Raw genomic sequence first — 21741 nt, 5'->3', positions numbered from 1 at the left:
ACCACAGCCACAGTGACTTGGGATGCGAGCTGAGTCTGCGATCTATACCAAGGCTCACAGCAATGCCAGATCCTTAACCCACTGAACGAGGCCGGGGATCGAAACTGTGTCCTCATGGGTACTAGTCAGATTCCTTTTCGCTGCACCACAAACTTGAAACATCCCAAACCAAATCTGTAATCTTGATGACCCACAACTGCATCTCCGCCTGTATCACCTGGATCTGTCTTCACATCACTCCTCATCTTGGACTCATCCTTGGCCTCTCCTATCCCCCAACCCCGATGAACTATCTTGGAAATGGCTCCCGAATCCACCTCTCTTTTCCACCCTTACTGCTGCTGCCTAGGTCTCAATGCTCACCCAGACTCTGCCCTTCAAGAGTCTCCTGGCCTATAGCCTCCCTCCCTATCTTGACCTCTCCGGACCTTCACTCACCCTCCACACTGCGGCCAAAGCAGTATTTCTTTTTTGAACTTTTAATTTTTTTTAATTGTTTGCTTTTTAGGGCCACACCCATGGCACATGGAAATTCCCAGGCTAGGGGTTGAATCGGAGCTGAGCTGCCAGCCTACACCATAGTCACAGCAATGCCAGATCCAAGCTGTGTCTACAACCTGCACTGCAGCTCACAGCAACGCTGGATCCTTAGCCCACTGAGCGGGGGTGTCGTCACTGGATCCTAGTTGGGTTCGTTACTGCCGAGCCACAACAGGAACTCCCAAAGCGGTATTTTTGAATCTTGGCTCTGCGTGTTGACAGTGGATGTGGGTGAAAGATTTGTGGACTGAATCCTTTGCAATCTGGGGACCCTCTTCAAGCCCCTCGTGTCCAGCCCAGGGATGGCACATCTAGGAACCTAAGAAGCATTTTCTTGAGTTTTATAGAAACTCAAAGTTTGTAGAACATTGTGTCTCATTCTGCATTGACGAGACACTTACTGTCACCTAGTCTCATTTGATCCTCACGAGAACTCCTCAGGAACAGGGGAGGTGCTTCTTTCAATGATTATCATTTTGATGGTGAAGCTCACAGCACTTCTCTGACCTCTCCAAGGCCCTCCAGCTAGTTTTGCAGCAGGGTTGGGACTGTGGTGCAAATTTCATCTGATTTCCTATCCTCAGCCCTCATACAATACCCACTAGGCTGCCTGCTGAGAATTTCAGCTTGCCTGGGAACCGGGAGGGTCTGAGTTTCCTGGAAGGCTGGGACCCACACTGCCCTCCCACTTTTCCCCAGCATGGGGGCAAAGGTGGGCTCAGGAACTCCCTGGTGCCAAGCAGCCCAAGGCCCTTCTTTTGCCATATCCGTAGTCAGGTGGGACCATTTCTCAAAGCTCAGAGAGACTGAGGACTGGTCTCCTCTCTCCTCCAGCAGCATGAGTGCCAGAGCCCCATGATCAAGAAAGTAAGAGCAGGTAGACCGCCACCAAGGTTGCTAGTTTCCTGGCCTGGGACCAGTGACTTCACCGCCCAATCATATCCACCTCTCAGCGTTGCTCTGAGGCTCAAGTGCCAGATATATGTCACTTCGCTTCACACCAGAATTCAATGTGCTCCACCACTCAGAGGAGACAGTAAGGGAGTTCCGGCTGTAGTGCAGTGGACTAAGGATCCAAATGCAGTGGATCCAGTCACTATGGAGTTGCAGGTGCATTCGTGGGTTTGATCTCCAGCCCAGCACAGTGTGTTAAGTATCCTGCATTGCCACAGCTGCAGCATAGGTCACAGCTTCAGCCCAGATTCAGTCCCTGGCCTGGGAACTTCCATTTGCTGTGGGGGCAGCCATTAAAAAAAAAAAGGCAAAACAAAAACAAAATAGCGGGGACTCAATACGGTGATACTACTGGTCACTGTGCAGGGTTAAGCAACTACGTGTAGGTTTCATGTGCTTCTTTCTAAACAGTGCATCAACCTACCGTAAAAGAATGAAGAAGCCTACAGCAAGGCCTGCCAGGACTAAAAGGACAGCAGGAAACACGGCAGCCAATATCAGGAGAATAAACAGCACCATAAAAAACTGCTGCAGAAAGTTCTCTGCGTGGAATGGCAGCCTCACATCCAGCTCGTCCATATCCTTGGAAAATCGGTTCATGAGCCGGCCGGTGGGAGTCGTGTCAAAGAAGCTCATGGGGCTCTCCAGGATCTATGGGTGACAGTGGAGCGTCAGGGTCGAGGGGCGTGTCCGGTGACCCCCCCACCCGACACCGGGGTGGCGTTTTCTGGGGCTGTAATGCGGAGCCAGGCCTGAGCTTGTTCCCAGAGTGCCACATGATCCTGGGAAGTGAGCATGTGCGCGTCCCTTTCTTGCGGCCACCGTGATGCACGTGACCTTGAGTGGGAGTCGACCTCCTTGGTAGAGGAAGGAACCTCGTGCCCCAGGGCAACAGAAAACTAAGTCCCACTATCGGTACGGGCTACACCTGAGCGCTCAGGCCGGGGCCCTCCACGGCAGCAGTGGGATGAAGCGGGGCCCGGTGTACCCAGGGCTCTTTGGAGCAGGGGAGGCCCTCTGCGCCTGCGCACATCTGCTCCGGGGCGGCATCCTCAGGGAATCCTTCCAGACCACCCTCTCATTCACTCCCAGCCCTGCCTGGGCCCGGGACCCCCGCTCCCCAGAGCTCCCTGGAGTTGGCCTTTGAGGTTGATAATTAGGTGTGGGAGGACTCTTCCCGGATGCGACTGTAAGCTCCGTGAGCAGCGTGTCTGCTCCAGAGCCCAGCATGGTGTCTGGCGCATTGAGGGTGCTCAGTAAATGCCAGTGGCTGAGGAATGGGATGTGTGGGCAGCCCCGGGGGTGGGGGTGGGGAGGGATGGGGTGAGGGAGGGGAGGGGGACTGGACCTTGTGCAACACTTGGTTGTGCAGCGAGGAGGACGCCATCAGCGTAGTCTTGGTGAAGGTGAGGCCTTTGGTGATAGCAAACACCAGCACAGACACCATGCTCCCGGCGTACACCCACTGGTACACCCGTGGCCCGGTGTCGGCCAGCACCGTGCCCACCTCACACGTGCTCGCGTTGCCCTGAGGCCCACACGTCATCTTGGGGGGAAAACGAGAAGCACCAGGAATTGATCAATGCTCAAAAGATTGGGACTTTTCCAGAGAATCCTTACAGGGAGAAGACACTAAAAAGAGGTGCAGGTGTTCCTTTTGTGACTCAGCAGTAAGGAATGACTAGCGTCCATGAGGGTGTGGGCTGGATCCCTGGCCTTGCTCCTTGGGTTAAGGATCTGGCGTTGCTATGAACTGCAGTGTAGGTCACAGACACGGCTCAGATCAATTCGACCCCTAGCCTGGGAATTTCCATTATGATGCAGATGTGGCCCTAAAAAAAAATAAAAAATAGAAAGATACATAGATGTTAAGAATGAGTCAGGTGATAAACTCAACCTCCTGGGGGCAGGGGAGGGGTACTCCTGAGCTTTACATGGGTCCTCCCCCTGGGCCACTGGGATCCTCCAGCTCAGGAGTCTCAGCACAGTCAGTGGGAAAAGCAAAGTGGACAAATCAGCCTGAATAATAAAGCAGCCATCTCAGAAGCCAGGAGACCAGAGGTGATGCTGGACCAGGAAAATCACAGAAGTAACCGAATCTGGATCCTACAGGCTGGCTGAGCAAACCTCAGGCGGCCCCGACAGGCCAGGGAATCAGGGACCTGCTGGCAGAAGCCACCAGGCCTTGGGGAGACTCGGGGGTTCTCTGTACGATGGGCCAGCCCCGGGGCCCCTTCCTTTCCTCTTCTCAGGGGACACCTGGGAGGACCCTGGTCCTCTGCCCTGGAGGCCTGGTGGGGAGGAGGGAGCCTGGGGAACCAAGGGCTCTGGGAGGGTTCAGAGTAAACGCTTATGGCTCCCTCCTCCCTGAGGATGCCTGCATTTCCGGAGAAAGGCCATCTCCTCCTCCTGAGAAACTGGCAGTTCCATTTCCCTCTGAGCTCTGTGCTAAAAGTCAAGACTGCCTTTGGGGAGCAACCAAGCATCTTTCTTCTAAATGCCATTTTGCTGATTACAGCAATAGCGGAAATATAAACCAGAGGTGGCCGCTGATGGATGAACATCCATGAAAGCAAAAGCATCCCTGGGGAGCTAATTGACCGAAGGACCAGCGTGCAAAGGAGGCTTCGCTGTGCTGTGGGCTGTGCCCTCCGTGTCTGGGGGTGGGGCAACCGCGTGGGTCAGCCTGCTGCCCAATTAGCACAGCCCTGGCACACTGGGGAAGCACCACGCATACAGGGAGGCCCCACTCTCATTCAAACCTTGAGCTCTTCAGGAGCAAGCAGGGATCTGAGGGGACACTGCAGAGATGAGTTTTTTCTGCACAGAGCAGGCCAGCCATGGGCTTCTCCCCTTGGGACTGGTCTCAGGGAACTGTGCCAAACTCCAGGAGGGCTGCAGCAGCCTCTCCCCTGCCCGTGTCTTCCGAGGGCCTCCTCACTTTGGTTGTCATAGCAACACAACTGTATCAAAATGTAATCTTGGAGGATGGGCAGGCAACCCCATAGCATCTCCCAGGGCTCCAGGAATGCTCTGAAACCATGAGCCAGAAGCCAGGAGAGCTTCCAGCAAGCTTGGGCGGGAGCAGACTTAGCATCCAGGAGGGACCCAGCCTAGATGAGACCTAGGGAGGCAGAAAGAGATCCCCAGTGGCCCTGCAGCACATCCGGGGACTGACTCTGACTTTTGCATGTCCTGTTCCTGTAGAAGAGCTTTGGGGAGCAGAGCCAGGTGGAACCCTCTGACACAGAAAGCAGCAATGACAAGATGCCAGGTCCTCTTTTAGGCTTCCCCAGCTTCTCCCAGCACCGCCTCAGAGGTGCCTTGCAACAGAGACTGCAAACGGACCCTCTTCGGCACCTGTGGGACTCCAGACATTTTCCTGGCACCACCTTTTGAGCCAATTCTTTAAAATCTGAAAGTGGCACCTAAAATTTGGATGCCCGACTGGTCTTGAAAAATCAAAGGGAGCTTCAGGAGTTGAGTTGTGGAGTGTAAGCAGCTGACCTCAGCCTTGTGGGGAGCAGTGGGAGGCTCCTCCCGTGGTGTTGGGTACATTCAGACTCTCCATCGGGAACTGACTCAACATTTCCTGGTGCCAAGGAGAACTCACCTGTGAGCCCATGTCTAACCAGAGACCCAGCCACCAGTTGCTGAAGGCAGAGCTGCCAATCATCAGGAGGAAGAGGGACACAACGAAGAGAGAAAGGAGGTACCCTGCAGAGGAGGGGGGAGGTGCAGGGTTACAGAGGAGAGGGGGCTGTGGTAGGCTCCTCTTCCTTGGGGTCAACCATGGTGGGAAATTCAAAGCCTGCAGGAAAAGCACCCCCACCCCTAGGAACCACCCCTTAGGCTGATGTGACAAGTCTGGGGATTGGGTCCCTGAACCCCAACAGGTCACCTGTTTCACCTGGCTGGAAAATGGGTCCAAACTGTCAACATATTAGAAAAACCACTACTATGCACTTTAATAGAAGTGACTCAGGATTCTTTAAAACAAACAAGCACATAAAAACCCAGTCTTGCTCGAGAGAGACACGGAATGAAACTATAAGGTGTGTTTTGCCCAGGGAGATGGGATTCTCGCGTTGAAGGCAGGCAGCAAATGGGTGGCTGTCATACTCGGACTAGAGTGCAAGGTTGCACTAGAACTATAGCTGGGTCATGCTGCTGCTCACTCGGTTTCAATAAATAGAGTCTGGCAGCTTTAATGGAGATAAAGGATGATTCCATTTAAAAGGCTGTATTATCAGATTTGAGATTTTCAGGGAGAAAAAAATAAAAGCGCTGAGAAACGACCCTAGCATAAAGAGAGTAATTGTTAAAGAAATCATAAAAGGTGAACCCAACAGTTTAAGAAAGAATTTCTTAACGCAAATTAAATCGAGAAACCCCTTGTTTTACACCAAACCTCCAGAAGCCTTAATGTACGTGTGATACGTTTTCCAGGTCACAGTTCCTTCCCGGGGAGACTCAGTCTGGATGAGCTGGTGCAGAGGAACTGTGGAGACAAACACAAGCCCTGTGGCACCCCCGTGGTGGGTGGGGGGTAGGTGGGGAGCCCTCCCGCACACTCCCCCCACCGCTAAGGGCAGTGTGGTTCCTCCTTCCACGAGCCTGTGCTTTGAAGCTCCCAATACACTTCTGTGCATTTTGCTTTATTTGGTCCTTATGACAGCCCTAGGAGGCAGGTGGCTTTCAGTCTTCAGGGAAATCTTTATGAAGCACCTACTATGCGCTCAGCCCTGGGGAGAGAGGGGTTGTCTGGTTCCCTGCTTCCCTGACCTGGGTCTCCAGAAGCAGATCCCGGGAAGAAGATGTGAGCACATGTCATGTTCCCAGGATTACTGGAGGTACAGGGAAAGGAAGGCAACACTAAAAGCCAGCAGGGAGTTCCCGTTGTGACTCAGTGGGTTACGAACACGACTAGTTCGCGTTTGATCTCTGGCTTCACTCGGTGAGTTAAGGATTTGGTGTTGCCGTGAGCTGGGGTGTAGGTCGAAGATGTGGCTCAGGTCCTCTGTGGCTGTGGCTGTGGCTGTGGCTGGCAGCTGTAGCTCCGATTTGACCCCTAGCCTGGGAACTTCCATGTGCCACACCTTCACTAAAAAGCGCGCACGTGCACACACACACACAAAAGTAGAAGCCAGCCATCTCATCAAGGCAGTTCCCCATGGTCAATGGGAGCATAACAGCACCATTAACTCCAGCACAGAGGACTCTCCAGCTAGGGCAGAACTACATCTCAGAGGCTACACCTCAGTGATCATCAGGATCTGGGCTATTTTTACACCACTTCCCATGGGCCATTGGGTGAGGGCTTCCCCCTGCAGGAGATTCATTCCCTAGCACTTCCAGCTTCATCGGCAGGTGGCAGCTACCAGAGAGACGCCCAGGCAAAGGGAGGCAGGTGTGGAAGCTGGGAGTTGGGCTGCATGTGCAGAAGTGCTAAGGGCACCCACAGCATCTACCACAGGGGCCAACAAGAAGGCATCTACCACGGAGCCCACACCATGAGAAGAAACCCAGGGCACCCTCCCAGGTCAGCCGCTGCATGGATTCCCAATTCCCTCGACGTGACTGTCCCAAGTCCTCTCCATTTTGCAAAGGGTCAAGTTCTCATTGGAACAACATTCAGAGGGGCAGGGATGTTGCCAAAGAAAGCCCAGCAGCCAGGATTGAATGCATCTCTCTTCGCTCTGCTCCCCAGAGAAGCATGAAAAGGTCAGCTCCAAGGCAGAATCTTGTGGTTATACCTGGCTACATAAACAGACATAAATAGAGCCAGACAAGGGGGCACCCCTGCCCACATGCTCTCTTGCACCCTGCCGGGCAAGGCAAGCTGTCACATCTCAAAGGCACCTTCATGAATACACCTGCCTTTATAGTCTCTGCCTGGGAACCCTTGTGCTTCTTTGAGAATGTTCAGCCTTTTGCTTGTCTTCCCCTCTAAAGCTGCAGCATGAGAAGGACGCCTCAGTGGGTTGGCAGAGCCTAAGGAACGGCATCCTGGAGCGCAGAAGGAACTGTCAGACCCCCCTGTGGCCCCAGCCCAGTCACCTGTGCTGCTGATGCTCTGCTCACCTTTGCTGCGCTTGGAAAATACCCTGGTGCCAGGCCAGTGGGCAGTGCCGCCTTCAACACTTCCTGTCCTATAGCTCTCAGAGCACTTAATTTCATACCTTCCCTTTCCTCCCCAGAGAAGGAGGGTGAGGAGGAGAAGAGGAACAGGGTTTACTTCCCACAGGACCCCAAGTCCTGGGCAGCCTGGAGCCTTCCTGGGAAAGCATGGAAGAGATGGCTGCCCCCCACCCCCCACTTCGGCTTTGGCCGCCTCCAGAGTGATAAAAATATGTTGTCTTTCTAAATGGGCATGCATTTGTCACAAGCACCATTAATGGTGCCAAGACGCACATTTTTTTCTCACATTTTAACATCTCTGAAAATCAGGATGTGCCCCATTCAGGAGTATGCCATAACATCTAATTTGGCAGAGACTTCTTTCTAAGCAGTACCTAAAATGATGGTGATCTTAAAATGGGTGGCATCTCAAATTTGATGGAATATATAAAGGTTTTTGTTCAGGGACACATTACTGAGGGACCTGGCTGTGGGTACTTTGAGGAAGGTACATTTTGACCCCTACCCTCTCAGTGCCCAACACGGGGCAGGGCACAGAGTGCTCAACAAATGTTGGGAGGATGAAGGGATGGAAGGTAACAGAGTCTGAGGAGAGGCAGCTTGACCAGCCCGTTCCTTGCCAGGTTTATCCCTCTCATCTCTCCTCTCTGCCTTCCTGGAATTGCCTGGTGCCCTCAACCCCAAGTCATCCCCTTTCCCCACCTTGTCACCACAGTGTCCCCCGCAAACTCCTACACATGCTTAAAGGACCAATCTAAAGGTCACCTCCATTGTGAAGCCCTCCCTCACTGTTAACTTCCACCCCGGTTTCCCATTACTCTTATCACAGTTTCCCGTGAACTTGCCTGGGGATGGAGGCATGTTTCCCCTCTCTCCCCAGCCTCGCTTAGTGCCCAACACATGGTAGAATTCAGAGTCCTTATTTGTGGACAGAATTAATAACCTTATCCCACCTTGATATCTTCACGGCTGCATGATTCCCTCTCAACATTCCCCCATGAAAATGGGAAACGTTCTCTGTGTGTGTTGCCTATAATTAATCTCTGGGCATCGTTTTGATCTTTCCAACTAGTGAGGATAATAATAACTAGTGAGAGCTACTATATGTCAGGCACTGTGCTATTCATTTTATGTACAGTTTCTCATGTAATCTTCTCAAGAGCCTATGAGGTTGGTACTCTTATTTCCCCACTTTACAGATTAAGAAACTCAGAGTGGCCAGCTATCTTGCTTCAAAATCATAAAGCTAGCATAAGGTTGAGCCAGAATGTGGACTCAGGCAGTTGAATCCAAGGCTCATGCTGCAATAAACTATATAATTTTAGCTGCCCCAAAGGACGTATGCTCAGCTTACACATCTCTATTCCACATGGCAAGTGCCCAACAAAAATTTAAGGGTCTGTAACTGATGGAAGGAAAAGCAAATACCTTTTATGTCTACCAATTCTGATTCTGTTTCCGGTTCTTTTCCTTCATTTTTCTCATCTCCTGGAGCCAAAACTAGGGCGAGAAATAAAGAGACATCTGTGTCCATTCATGAGCCCTGGGTAATGAGAAGTGGGATTTGAACTCTGATTGTACCAGCGTCTTCATCTCTCTCAGCAGGGTTCTCCTTAAGGGCTTCCACCATGGCTGCATTGTAAATGTGCTCAGGATCCTGGAGACAAAAGGAAATACCTCTGAAAGGGAAATGACAAGAGCTTCCCCAGGCCAGAAGTCATAAGGGAAGGTGCCCCATCTCTTGCACTCAAGTGGGAAGAGTTACCTTGAATTGCAACCCTCGGAGGTTGTGAATCAGCTTTGCGTAGCGTCCTCTCTCCTCCATTAACTCCTTGTGGGTTCCCTTCTCACAAATCTCTCCATCTTCCAACAAGATGACTTCATCACAAGACTCCAAGAACTGCAGAGATATTAAAGTGATCTACACCGAATGCCTGCCTTGGACGAGGGAGAAGAACGCCACGCCAGACTCCCCATCCAGCTGTGTCCAGAGCTCGTCCGGGGGTTCTCAGCCTTGGCACTAGTGACATCGACAGTGAGATAACTGGGGATAGGGGTGGGGCTGACTGTGCACTGTAGGGTATTTTATTTTATTTTATTTTAGTCTTTTTAGGCATATGGAACTTCCCATGCTAGGGGTCAAATCCGAGCTACAACTGCTACCCTACCCTACAGCCACAGCAATGTAGGATCTGAGCAGTGTCTACAACCTACACCACAGCTCACAGCATTGCCGGATCCTTAACCCACTGAGCAAGGCCAGGGATTGAACCCACGTCCTTATGGATACTAGTCCGGTTTGTTATTGCTGAGCCAGGACAGGAACTCTCAATTGTAGGGTATTTATTTAGCAGCCTCCCTGGCTTCTACCCACTAGATGTCAGGAGCCTCCGCTCCCCCCAGTTGTGACAAGCAAAAGTGTTTTCAGACATGCCCAAGGCCTTTGAGGAGGCATAATGGCTCCAGTTGAGAGGCACGGATTTAGTGCCCATGGGTCTCATAAGCACAAAAGGGGCCCTTGGCTGTCGCTGTGAAGCACATTGACCTTCCTTTGTTCTTGCTCCTACATGGGACGTCTTACTAAGACAGCTGATCATGGAGACTTGGAACATGAAACTGACAAAGGCGCTGCAGCCAAGATTTGCTGGAGCAGCGAAAGAGGAGCTGAGCAGTGGCCCCCCTCTGTTATGGCATTACAAGCCCACCTCATCATCCTCAACCAGCCCCAGCCCAGGAGACGCAGTCCACGGTGCAGTCCCCAACCACCAGACCACACCACCTGGCCTGGGGAGTTTACACCAGCTTTCTCGGTATTCTAAAAATAGAGCTACATTTAATGATAGCATCCCACAGTTTGCCCAAAGCACTTCTGTTTTTCTAATTCGAGTTCCCTTCATTTCCATATCATGCCTGAGATCAAAGAGCTGTGAAGAGGAGTTTCCTTTCATTTTGGAATGAGATGGAGCTCTCCCCATAGGATCAGCCCATCTCAGGGCGGGAAGCCCCTCCTTGGAGTTGGACAAGATGCTGTGAGATTTAAATGGGCCTTGCAATAGAGATAAGAGGTCTTCCCTGTATTTGGGGGTCCACCCAAGGTCAAATCTACCCTTGATACTCTTGATTAAGCCCGGAAAGAAGTAGCTTCATTTGGTCATTATGCACCTAATGAGGTGTTGGGGGCGGAGAAGAGGGTGGTACCCAGAAGGCCAAAGGACAGCAGTTTCACTTGGCTTTGAACAGCTCCAGCCTTTCTTCCTCCTCAGGACTAAGTGCCCCGTTCCCTGTCCACTTTCCCAGACAGCCCGAGCAGGAACAGCCTGGCTTCTCATGTCCAGCGAGACAATTTCTGACAGGGCCATTTTTCTGAACATCACCTCTCACCTTTGCACAGCATCTTCTAACTTTCAAAGCCCAACCGCATCTCCTCTCTCTGTCTCCCACAGCCCAGTCAAGAGAGCAGGCAGCATTTCCATTAGCCCATTTCCCAGATGGGGAAACTGAGGCACGGACATGGGGGCACATATTCCAACCCTGGAAGCTCCTAGGGAAGCCCCTCTGACCAGCAAGCCCCCAGTTCTCTCCAGTGAGACCAGGTGTGATCTGTGCAGCTTTGTTCTGCAAACTCACAAAAGCTGGCCCTGGGTTGCACTTCAGCCACCGGCCGCTGGCCTCATTTCATTTGTTTCCTCCGTGATAGAAGAGCAACCGTCCAGCCCAAGCACTCGGAAGCATCCAGATTGCCTGTGGGCCTCTGTGGTAAAAGCAGCCAGGGAAATGTTCTGGAAAAGCCCAGGGGCTCCAGGTCCAGGTTCTGAGCCCCTCCTCCCCAACACTGGGTAGCTGGACTGAGATTCTAGCGCCACCTGGTGGCTGCCTGCATTTTTCAACACTTTTTTTCCCCCAACATTTTTTGAGCAAAAGGTAACGACATGAAATGACCTTGGTGAAAAGCAGTCTCTGAGGAGGCCTCTTGGGTTCTTGCCTGAGGTCTTACTGCGGGTGAGTGAGTTTCAGAGATTGGGCCAGGGTCAAGATCACGTTCTCCCTCTTGAGGACTCCTGCAAGGACAGCTCTGACCCACATCCGCCAGGGGCCAAGAGTGTCCCTCTGCATCCCCAGAAGTCCAAGACAGCCCTCCCTGCTGCAGCTGGTCCCCAGGGGTGAGACCCTCACCCTGCAAGCCTGTGGTCACCACATTTAGCACCCTGGCTGGGCAAAGGCCTGTTCTCCGTCACTTCATGGGGGCCCAAAAGAAATCAAACCTTCTCCTCTACCCCAGCCCTGGCCCAGCGGAGGACTGAGAAGCTTGCGTAGGCACCTGCCAAGCTTGATACCTCCTGCAGGTGACAGAGCCCACTCAGAGGGAACCTAGGGAATCCTCACATGCCAAATTCAGGTGCTTGGAACTTATTCTGAGAACTGTAGCCATCAGCAAAGAGACACAGGCTGGGGCAGAGACAGAGCAATAGGAAAGCCTTATTTTCCTGGGTCTTGAAGAAATTCCCCCTCTTTAGGCTGACCCTTCTAGCCAACACAGAAGCCTAAAAATGCTGGTGAGAGCATCCTGTAGCCATGGCAACCTCACTGGCTGTAGGCTTCCACCCTCCCCCAGTTTGACTTACCCTTGCAAAGGCCCTGAGACCTGCCTCTTACCTATTGTTTAACATTTTCTGCACAGGTGGCAGGAGAGTCGAGAAGACAAGAATTCTACCCCCTCGGCTACAACTGACCTCTCATGACAGGCAATTCCTGTGGGCTCTCTCCTCTGGCAGGAGGTACGCCCTCAAGCACGTGCATGCACGCACACGCACGCATGCACCCCTCTGGGGACTCACTGTAGGACGGGGGGTAGCCTGGCTCATCTCAGGATAGAGAGTGTTTCTGGATTCCCGCCAGGCATTCAGAACCCTATTTGTGGGGTTGACACAGTGAGGATTGTCCCCATCCTGCCGAATCCTCAAGCTCATTCAGGGTAAGCTCGGTCAGTCCCTTTCCTGGGCAAGATTCGTGTTCCTAAGCCTGAGAGAGCGGTCCTGAGCAGGGAGGAGTTGCCAGCCTTAGCCCTGAAGTCATAGCCTCCAGTGCTTTCCCCTGAGGAGTGAGGCCAGGGGCATCTAGACCCCTCATCAAGGGGTCCATCATCCCCTGCCATGCCCATGCCCCCTCATACCTGGCCTCAGGCTTCTGAAGCCCTTGCGGGAGGGAAGGTTGGTCTGGTGCTTTTACCTGGTTTCCCATCTCCCCAACATCAGTGGCCCAGAGCTGGAGAAGGTGCCCCAGGTCCATCACACAGGGAGGGGGCCAGTTGCTCCTGGAGGAAATGTCGTGGCCATACTGAGCCCAGAGGTGGGGCCATGGGGAGGACGAGCCCAGGGAGGGGCAGGCAGGGCTTCATGGAGGCCAGAATAGCCAGAGACCATCAGTGTCTCCTTCCCCAACCCTGTCCACCTGGGGACAGCAGGTTTAGGCAGAAGAGGGGATTCCTTGAGCACCAGGAGCCACAGCCACTGTGTGGCCTCATGGGTCCCACTGGTCCCCGTCACCTGCAGCTGGTGGGTCACCAGGACAATGGTCTTCCCCCTGAGCGCCTTCTTGATGCACTCCTCAAAGACATGCTTCCCCACGTGTGCGTCCACGGCTGACAGGGGGTCATCCAGCAGGTAGATCTCATGGTTCGAGTAGACAGCACGGGCCAGGCTGATCCTCTGCCTCTGCCCCCCGGAGAGGTTGAGGCCCCGCTCCCCAATCTGCAGACAGGGGCAAGGCTATCATCCATCACTGGGCCCCATCCCCCACCCTGCTGTCTCTGGGGAACAGGAGCTTCCTGAAGTTTTTCAAGACTCTTTTGCAGACGGCTCATCACCATGGCCAAGCACCTCCACCCTTTATGGGAACCCCCGGCTGAACCAGGTACCCTGGGAAGTGGGAGGCTCTGCTTCGGCAAGAAGCCTGGTGGACAGTGGCAACTAGGAGAAAACTCCTTCCCATGTTAAGGAAGGGGTACCTGGCTCCCCACATCCCCATCCCAGGGCAACCCCGTAGGACTGACCACTAACACCAAAGGGCACTGTTGATGAGCAGAAGGCTCTGGGCAAGTTGACAAGCAACCGGGAGGGAGAAGTGGCTGGGAGCAGAGGGACAAGAGGGCTTTCTGTTTGTGGATCCACACCCCACCCCGCTAAGCAACTCTAAGCTCCAGAAATATAAGAGACATGACTGCCTCGTTCATCATTACATCCCTAAGGTCTGGACCACACCTGGCCAAGCATCTATTAAAAGGATGAGAAACCTAGGTTGCCTGCATCAGGTGATTTTATCCAACTGACCCCAAAGTGAGCCTCTAGGAGTTCAGCCAGGTATTAGGCTGGGCACTGGGGGAGGACACACGAAGCCAGGCAAGAAAGTCCCCTGTCTACTGGGAGCTCAGATCTTATTGGAGTGTGTGGTTAGTTATATGCATCATAGTGGCACAAAGAAGAGTTTAACAAATGCCAACTGAGAAGCATAAACTTTGGGGCAAATTACTTCAGACGGGGGGACTCTGGAAAGCCTTCCTCAAGGGTGTGGATTTGGGGTTGGAACTCTGAAGGTGGTAAGCGGCAGGAGCAGAAGTCTAGAACCTGGAAGGTGAGTACACAGTGAGGTAGGCAGATAGGGGTGGGTGGAAGTCATCCCTAGCAGGGTAGCCAGGGCTGCAGTGGCTGTAGTGGCCATGTGCCAATGCGGTGGCTGTCATATTGAGGCACCAGTGGACAGTAGCAAAGTGCTCTGCACTGGGCTTTCTTCAGGATGCTTTCACTCTCTGGTTTCCTGCGCAGACTATGCAAAAGATGCACCGGGAGACAGATGGTGGCCTGGTGACTCCCCTGGGTCATCTGGGCTGGCAGGCTCAGCCTGGGCCCCAGCCAGCCCTTTAAAGGGAAACCAGGGGGCGATGTTTGGAGATGACCCTGACGCTCCTGGGTGGGCAGAGCCAGCAAGGCAAGAAGGGGCCCTTGAGCCTCCAGGCTCAATGCGGTACCTCCCATCTCCCTCTTTGGAGGACAGAGTGGGCCTTGAGGGGAGGAAGCAGCTTTTACCAGAAACTTTTGCTGAGATGACAGGCAGATTAGGGGTGACCCCAAGAGTGACCATTGCTGAACCCAACTCAAGCAGGATTGGTACCACATCCACTGTGACATCATTCCAGAAAGGACCCAGGTGGAGAAAGCAACCTGACACACTTCCTGGGGATGTGGTCCTCCAGGGAGCCAGGATGAGGATGGAGCTGGCCCCTGCTGAGCATCAGCCCCTTGGACCTGGTGGTTGGGGTACTGTGCGTGGCTGTGGGCTGAGCTGGAGCTGGAGCTCAGGCTCCACTCACCTCAGTCAGGTCTCCATAAGGGAGGCTGCTCAGGTCCTCCTGGAGGGCACAGACACGAACAGTGTGCTGGTACCTGGGGGTACAAGGCTAGAAGTCAGCACAGTGAGATGGACCCCACAACCGGGGGTGGTGGTGCCCCAGGATGCGCAAAATGCATGGTGGTGTCAAGGACAGGTGAGGAGGTGGCTAGTGGCTTTGTCTTTGATGTCCAAGGGCAGCTTCCCCTTGACCTCCTCCCTTCCCACCTGATGCAGAGGTGACTCAGGAGGACCTGCCCCTCACAGATGTCCATCCATTCAAGAAAGATGAAATAAGCGCATGTGAAACCCCTGCAGGGAAAACTCATGGGAGTCAGAGCCAGGAGATCTGGAGGTCGCTGGAAGAGGCATCCCAAAGGACATGTGACCATGAATGGATGAGAAGAAGTGTGTGGGTGGCAGAAGCAGCAGAGGGCAGTGGTGGCTGTGAATGGGGGCTCCGAAATATGCTCCAGGGTGCTCCTCTGTCCACCAGCCCCACCCACTAGGCTGGGGGGGGACAGGGTTCACAGCTGAGGTCACAGAGGCACAGAGAAGGCTGCCGAGGGGGTAGAGAGGTCAAACAGGACAGGACCCCAGCTCCCTGGATCTCCCAGCCTCTCGGTTTTGCCCCTCAGCATCACCCTCTGTCCAGTTCTGGAGACCAGTGGGGAGTCTGGTAGACAAAGCTTCGACCAGCTCTCAGCAGTCACACTGCTGGGGCCAGCACCTCATCCTACATAGGACAGCAGAGCCAGGGGGCCCCTGACCCACTGGACATAACCCCAGTCCTACTCTTTGAGGACTTCAGACACCAGGGATCCAGGAAAGTCAGCAGGTGAGTGGGTAGAAAATGGGAGATGATCAGAAAAGGCTTGCACATTCTCCTCCCTAGTTTTTCTACACTTCTATCCCACTCAGACAGCCCCCACTACAAACAATCTTCCCTGGGGCACTGCTGTACGCTGCACAGCTGCCTCGAGAACAGCTCCTGCTCTGAATTCCTGGGGTGCCTGGCAGCTATTCAGCCTTGTGACCCATCCAATGAGCTGCAGAGCCCCAGGTTTCTGTTCCACTTGAAGGGCTGCCTGCCTCCATGGGGTTGATGGCTGATTGACAGCTGGAGTAATTGATCCAGTCACCACCACCATCATTGGGCTCCTCTCTTCTCCCTGCATGGTGATTGGCCAGTCTCACAGCTCAGGCTTTGCAAGATACACCTTCCTAAGAAAGGGCACCAGGAAGAGAGCCAGCTGACCAGTCACAGGTAACTACCCTGCAGGTGGCACCCCAGGCCCTAGCAGCAGGGCCCATGTATCGACTTCTGGGCTGGTATGCATGGTTAAGCCAGCGGCTTTGGAATCAGAGCAACCTGGGTTTGAATCCAACTGGGTGACCTTAGACAAGTAACTATACCTCTCTGATCTTCACTCTCCACTTTACACAGTTAGGCTAATAACTCTCACTGGGTTGTGAGAAGGAAGAGGGAACACATCTGTAAAGCCATGAGCACAGCGTCTGGTGTGTGCAAGTTCTCCATCAGGGGTACTTATAATTGATGCTATTACCTTTGCCAAGCTTCGACCATGAGGTTCAGCGGCTCAGCACATCTTCAGCCCCGGCCACCTCCACCTCTACCTTAAACTTCCTCCCCTCCTTCTTCCTGTGGCCCTTTGAGCCTCAGTGTCCACGCTAGGAGCAAAACCTCTGCTAGAGATGCCACATACAAAGGGTGCTCCATCCATGCTTCAAGGCCCAAGTCAAGCACCACCCTCTCTTCCCTCTTGTGATCGCTGCTGCCTCTGAACAGCCTGGCACAGTCTCTGCCCTTGGCAGGTTCCTCCTTGGCCCATTGTCATTTCTGTGCATCTCTTAACAAGCCCTTCCTGACTTAAGCACCTCAAGGGCAAAGATGCATCTGAGCCACTCCGGTATCCCCCATGGTCCTGCACAGTCCTATGTAGTGCAGCTATTTGGTAAATATTTACTCTCTGACATACTGATAAAGACAAAACTCCCTCTCTCTTCTCTGGAAAGAGAAGCCATTCTAGGTGGAGCTGGGGGGAGGCACAGGCAAGCCAGGAGGTGCTGAGCAGAGCAATTCCACTGGTGCCAAGGACTCCTGGGCTGAGCCTCCGGACCACAGGATGGCATGGCCGGGAACAAGGAGGGAAAGTAACATATCCCTTGCTGGGAAACCACATGCTGCCCAATGCTGGCCAGTAAGGACAGAGTTCGTGGGTTCAGACAATAAGATGTGAAACTCCAGACCACAGTTGAAGAGCTGACAGCCAGATTTGTAAAACCAACTCCCCCTGTCTTTACTTCAGCATTGTGGCACTTGAGGAGGCTCCACGGTGACCCCAATATTGGATGGCTCCTGGGTGACCCCAATGTTGGGAGGCTCCGAGGTGACCCCAATGTTGGATGGCTCCAGTGGAGGAAATCAGGCTGGCCTGGAGTTCAAGACTGACTCTGGCATTTAATAGCTTTGACCTTTGGCAGATCCATTCTCCCCTCTGGGCCTCAACCTCTTCATCTGTAAGATGGGGACGTGATGCCAAGATCTCCCTAAATAGGTGGCTGTGGGACTCTAGGGAGCACATGGACATGGCAGCACAGCACACTCAGTAAAGAACCTTAGGAAACCATTTCCAGAGCTTAACTCTAATGGCCCAAAGTGTAGTCCAAAATTATGACTTGAACTTTGTTTTTATTTCCTTGGATCATTTTGAGGACATCAACTGTGCTATATCCCGCTCTGGTGTCAATTCATAATTTCAGGCCTGATTGATTGCATACCTGCTGCTCACAATTTCCAGCAAGGTTCTGGTTCCTTGGCTGAAAGCAAAATTGCCAGATTTAGAGTTTTCTTGTGGCACATCGGGTTAAGGGTCCAGCATCATCACTGCAGCAACTCAGGTCGCTGCTATGGCATGGGTTCAACACCTGGCCTGGGAACTTCCACATACTGCAGGCACAGCCAAAAAAAAAAAAAAAAAACTTGCTAGATTCCACTTTCTCTAGTCAGACACCATATGCACTGTTGCAAAGAACCTCAGAACATACGTTCCTCTGCACCGGGACTGAGTGTCGGTTCCATCCATTTCTAAGAGTGCGATCACGGGTCTGCAGAAGGCACCTCTCCTGAACTCTTGGATCAGGAAGAGAAAAACCAGCACCCATCTGGATCTGATGAATGTTTAATCAGAACTCATTAAAGAAACTCATTTAGCCGTCACTGCCAACGACACCAGCATCTGGAGCTGAGTATACCATGCGCTAAAGCGGTTCACGCTTTCAAAGTTAATATTACCTTTGGTGATCATACTTTTCTCCAAATAATATGTTCTCTCTCACATTTCCGTGAAAGATCCATGCTTGCTGGGAAACATAGGCCAGGGTCCCGTTGACGGCCACAATCCCTTGTTGTAACTGCATCTGGAGCAACAACACCAGAGAACCTTCAGGAGCCAGACCCTGCTGACTTCTCCTCGGAGGCCCCTTGCCACCTACTTATTCCATGAGCACTAATTCTGAAGGTGCATGAGAGTGACAAGACACCTTGCCATACACTGCAAAGCCCACCTGTGCAGACCGATGGTCTCGAAGTCAAACATCTGCAAGAAGCCGGGTGGGAATGTTCCAGAAGGGGCAGTAGTGAGCCTTGTGCACTGGAGAGTGCAGCCTGCAGGGCTGCTGCCAGACATGCACCTTGGGGCAGCCGGAACAAGAGGGCCTCTGAGCAGACCCATCACAGAGGCACCCTCTTCCTGCAGGTGCACTGGCTGGACCCAGCCCTCCTCAATCAGGCCCCCAGGGAGAGGGCATATCCTGCGCTGCTGGGAATAGTAGCCCTGGCGTGTCCCATCCTAAGGAAGCAGCCTCGACTCTGTTGCACAGTTGGTGCTAAGCAAGGCTAGGAGCCTGGTATGGCCAGAGTTTCTGATTTTTCAAGAAGAGTAGAATGTCTAGTTTCATGTGAAACCTCTAAACTTTTAAAACATTGAGGAAACACATTAAGAAACATGCATGGGGGAGTTCCCATTGTGGCTCAGTGGTAATGAACCCGGCCAGTATCCATGAGGACGTGGGCTTGATCCCTGGCCTCACCCAGTGGGTTAAAGGATCTGCCATTGTGGCATAGGCCAGCAGCTATAGCTCTGACTTGACCCCTAGTTTGGGAACTTCCATATGCCAGTGGTGTGGCCCTAAAAAGACAGAAAGAAAGACAGAAAGGAAGGAGGGAGGGAGGGAGAAAAAGACATGCATGGGCTCCAGTCTGTGACTGTGAGTACACAAGTTCATTTTAAATGGCCCCTCATGGGGTGTTGCCACTGTGGAACAGTGGGTAATGATCAAGCTTGTCTCTGTGGTGTTGCCAGTTTGATCCCTGGCCCAGAGCAATGGGTTAAGGATCCAGTGTTGATGGATAGGTTGCAGCTGCAGCTCAGATTTGATCCCTGGCCTGGCCACTTCCATACTCTGAGAGCGCAGCCAAAATACATGACAACAACAACAACAAAAAAGGCCCCTCATGGTGAGCCTCCGTCGGTAGAGGGGGAAGCTAGTAGTGATACTATGTTTGTCGCTGTTGTGAGGGGGATGTGTGAGGCCAGCTGTGGTGCTCAGGACTGGGGCATATTGGTCAGTGGCAGTGTGTCAGGGGACAGGGGAGGAGGATAGCCAAGACAGCCAAGCGACGTGACTGCATTTCTCCTCAGGAATGGTCCAAGAGATAGAGGACGGGAGACTTGGAGAAGACGGAATGATGATAACACCATTATTAATAATAATAACAGCTGAATGTATAGGGCATATACCAAGTACTGTGCTAGGTGCATGTACAATGCTGATGACTGTGGCCGGTGCTGGGACTTGCCCTATAACCTCTATTACATAGGTAATCTCATTGAATCCTCATCGCAAGCATTCCCATCCCCATTTTACGGATGAGCACACCAGAGCTCAGAGAGGTTAAGTTACTTGTCCCAGGCTAAACAGTGAGGTGGAGGCTGAGACAGCCGGTGAACAGGCAGTCCAGACCCTTCTTCCTGCCACCCTGCCACCCTGCCTCCTCAGTGACAAAGTGAGGGGTCTGATCCCACCACTGTCATGTGGGAGACAAATTCTCTTTTCTCAGGGGTGTTCCAAAGGAGCAGACCAAAGGGCAGAAGTTAAAAGGAGGCTCATTACTCTCCCATATACATCGATGTCAGGCCTCTCCAAAGAGGCAACAGGGCTGAGAAAATAAGCTCCCCATCACCGGAGGCATCTGAGCAGAGGCTGGCTCATCTCTTACAGGATGCAGGGGAGATGATTCATTCTATCAGATGGCGAATTGGGCTGGGTCACCTGTACTACGCTTGCTGACTCCAGCGTTGTCACAGAGACACACACGCAGAATCCCAGAGCACAAGTGACCACAGAGGCTCATCTGATTCAGCCTCACCTCCACCTTCAGGCAGGGAAAATACTGTCACTCTTTCTACAAGTGAGTCGACTGAGGCCACAAGAAGTCCCCTGGTCTGGTTAGGCTCTCCTGAGCCTAGCAGACCCCTCTCCCTACTAAAGGCAAGGGCAACCCCAGATGTCCAAACTTCTCTGTAGGAACACAGAGTCGGGAGAAAGAGGATTTAACATTATTTCTCTTTTGGGATGAGAAGGCTTGGCAACTGTGAACAATTCATGTACTTGTAGGTACAATAAATGGCCCAGCCATTTCCCTGGGGTCCAGTGGCTGGAGGAAGCCAACAAGAAGCTTGAGGTCTCTCTTCCTACCACGTGGTATGCTCTGTTCATGCCTCCATCCAGCTCCTCCTGCATCGCAGGGCAGACACTGGGGAATGAGACAGACCTGAAGTCACTGTGAGTTGCAGGCTCCTGGGTTCTTCCTGCCAAGGCACCTGGCTGGCCTTTCTCATCAGCACAGCCCAAGCAAGTCCTGGAGAAACCATGGATTTAATGACCTGTCTCTTCCTTTGACCAAGATGGAGCTCCAGGCAAGGAAGCGATCACTGTTTAGCTCATGTCCTCAGGCAGCAAACCTGAGTGTACACGGAGCTGCCAAGCGTGTTGGCTGACTGAGAATCACTGCTAATGAAGGCTAGATACTATAAAACTCCTAGAGGAAAACACAGGCAGAACACTCTCTGACATAAATCACAGCAGTACATTTTTTGATCCATTTCCTGGAGTAATGAAAATTAAAACCATTAAAACTGGCGCTTCTGACACGGCTCAATAGATTAAGAACCCAACGTCTCTGTGAGGATGGGGTTTGATCACTGGCCTGGCTCAGTGGGTTAAAGATCCGAGGTTGCCACAAGCTGTGGCATAGGTCACGGATGTGGCTTGGATCTGGTGTTGCTGTGGCTATTCCGTAGGCCTGCAGCTGCAGCTCCTATCTGACCCCAAGCCCAGGAACTTCCATATGCCACAGATGTGGCTGAAAAAAAAGGAAGAAAGAAAGAAAGAATGAGAGGGAGGGAGGAAGAATGAAAATAAAGACAAAAATAAACAAATGGAACCGAACTAAACTTAAAAGCCTCTGGCCCACAAAGGAAACCTTTTTTTTTCTTTTTTTTTTCTTTTTTTTGTCTTTTTGCTATTTCTAGAGCCACTTCTGCGGCATATGGAGGTTCCCAGGCTAGGGGTTGAATCGGAGCTGTAGCCACCGGCCTACACCAGAGCCACAGCAACACAGGATCCGAGACACATCTACAA

The 21741-nt window shown here is 52.6% G+C and overlaps 1 protein-coding gene across 2 annotated transcripts in view; it reads right to left on the bottom strand.

The window, feature by feature from the left end:
* The window catches only part of ABCC12 (ATP binding cassette subfamily C member 12), a 66533-nt gene that overhangs the window by 17751 nt on the left and 27041 nt on the right, over positions 1-21741 (bottom strand). Inside the window, exons 11-20 of one of the 2 annotated variants that reach the window (XM_047791061.1) lie at positions 18332-18456; positions 14999-15071; positions 13179-13382; positions 9401-9535; positions 9217-9292; positions 9064-9135; positions 5906-5995; positions 5108-5211; positions 2843-3040; positions 1919-2145 (exon numbers count right to left, since the gene is read on the bottom strand). In XM_047791061.1, coding sequence (XP_047647017.1) covers positions 1919-2145; positions 2843-3040; positions 5108-5211; positions 5906-5995; positions 9064-9135; positions 9217-9292; positions 9401-9535; positions 13179-13382; positions 14999-15071; positions 18332-18456 — 1304 coding nt within the window. Of the gene's footprint in view, positions 1-1918; positions 2146-2842; positions 3041-5107; positions 5212-5905; positions 5996-9063; positions 9136-9216; positions 9293-9400; positions 9536-13178; positions 13383-14998; positions 15072-18331; positions 18457-21741 lie in introns of those variants that run through there. The other variant, XM_047791062.1, reaches the window with a different exon arrangement.

This window comes from Phacochoerus africanus, chromosome 8, assembly GCF_016906955.1.
Source record: "Phacochoerus africanus isolate WHEZ1 chromosome 8, ROS_Pafr_v1, whole genome shotgun sequence".
NCBI classification, from domain to species: domain Eukaryota; kingdom Metazoa; phylum Chordata; class Mammalia; order Artiodactyla; family Suidae; genus Phacochoerus; species Phacochoerus africanus.
The sequence above is the reverse complement of the archived record's forward strand: the minus strand, read 5'-3'. Positions and strand labels throughout refer to the sequence as shown.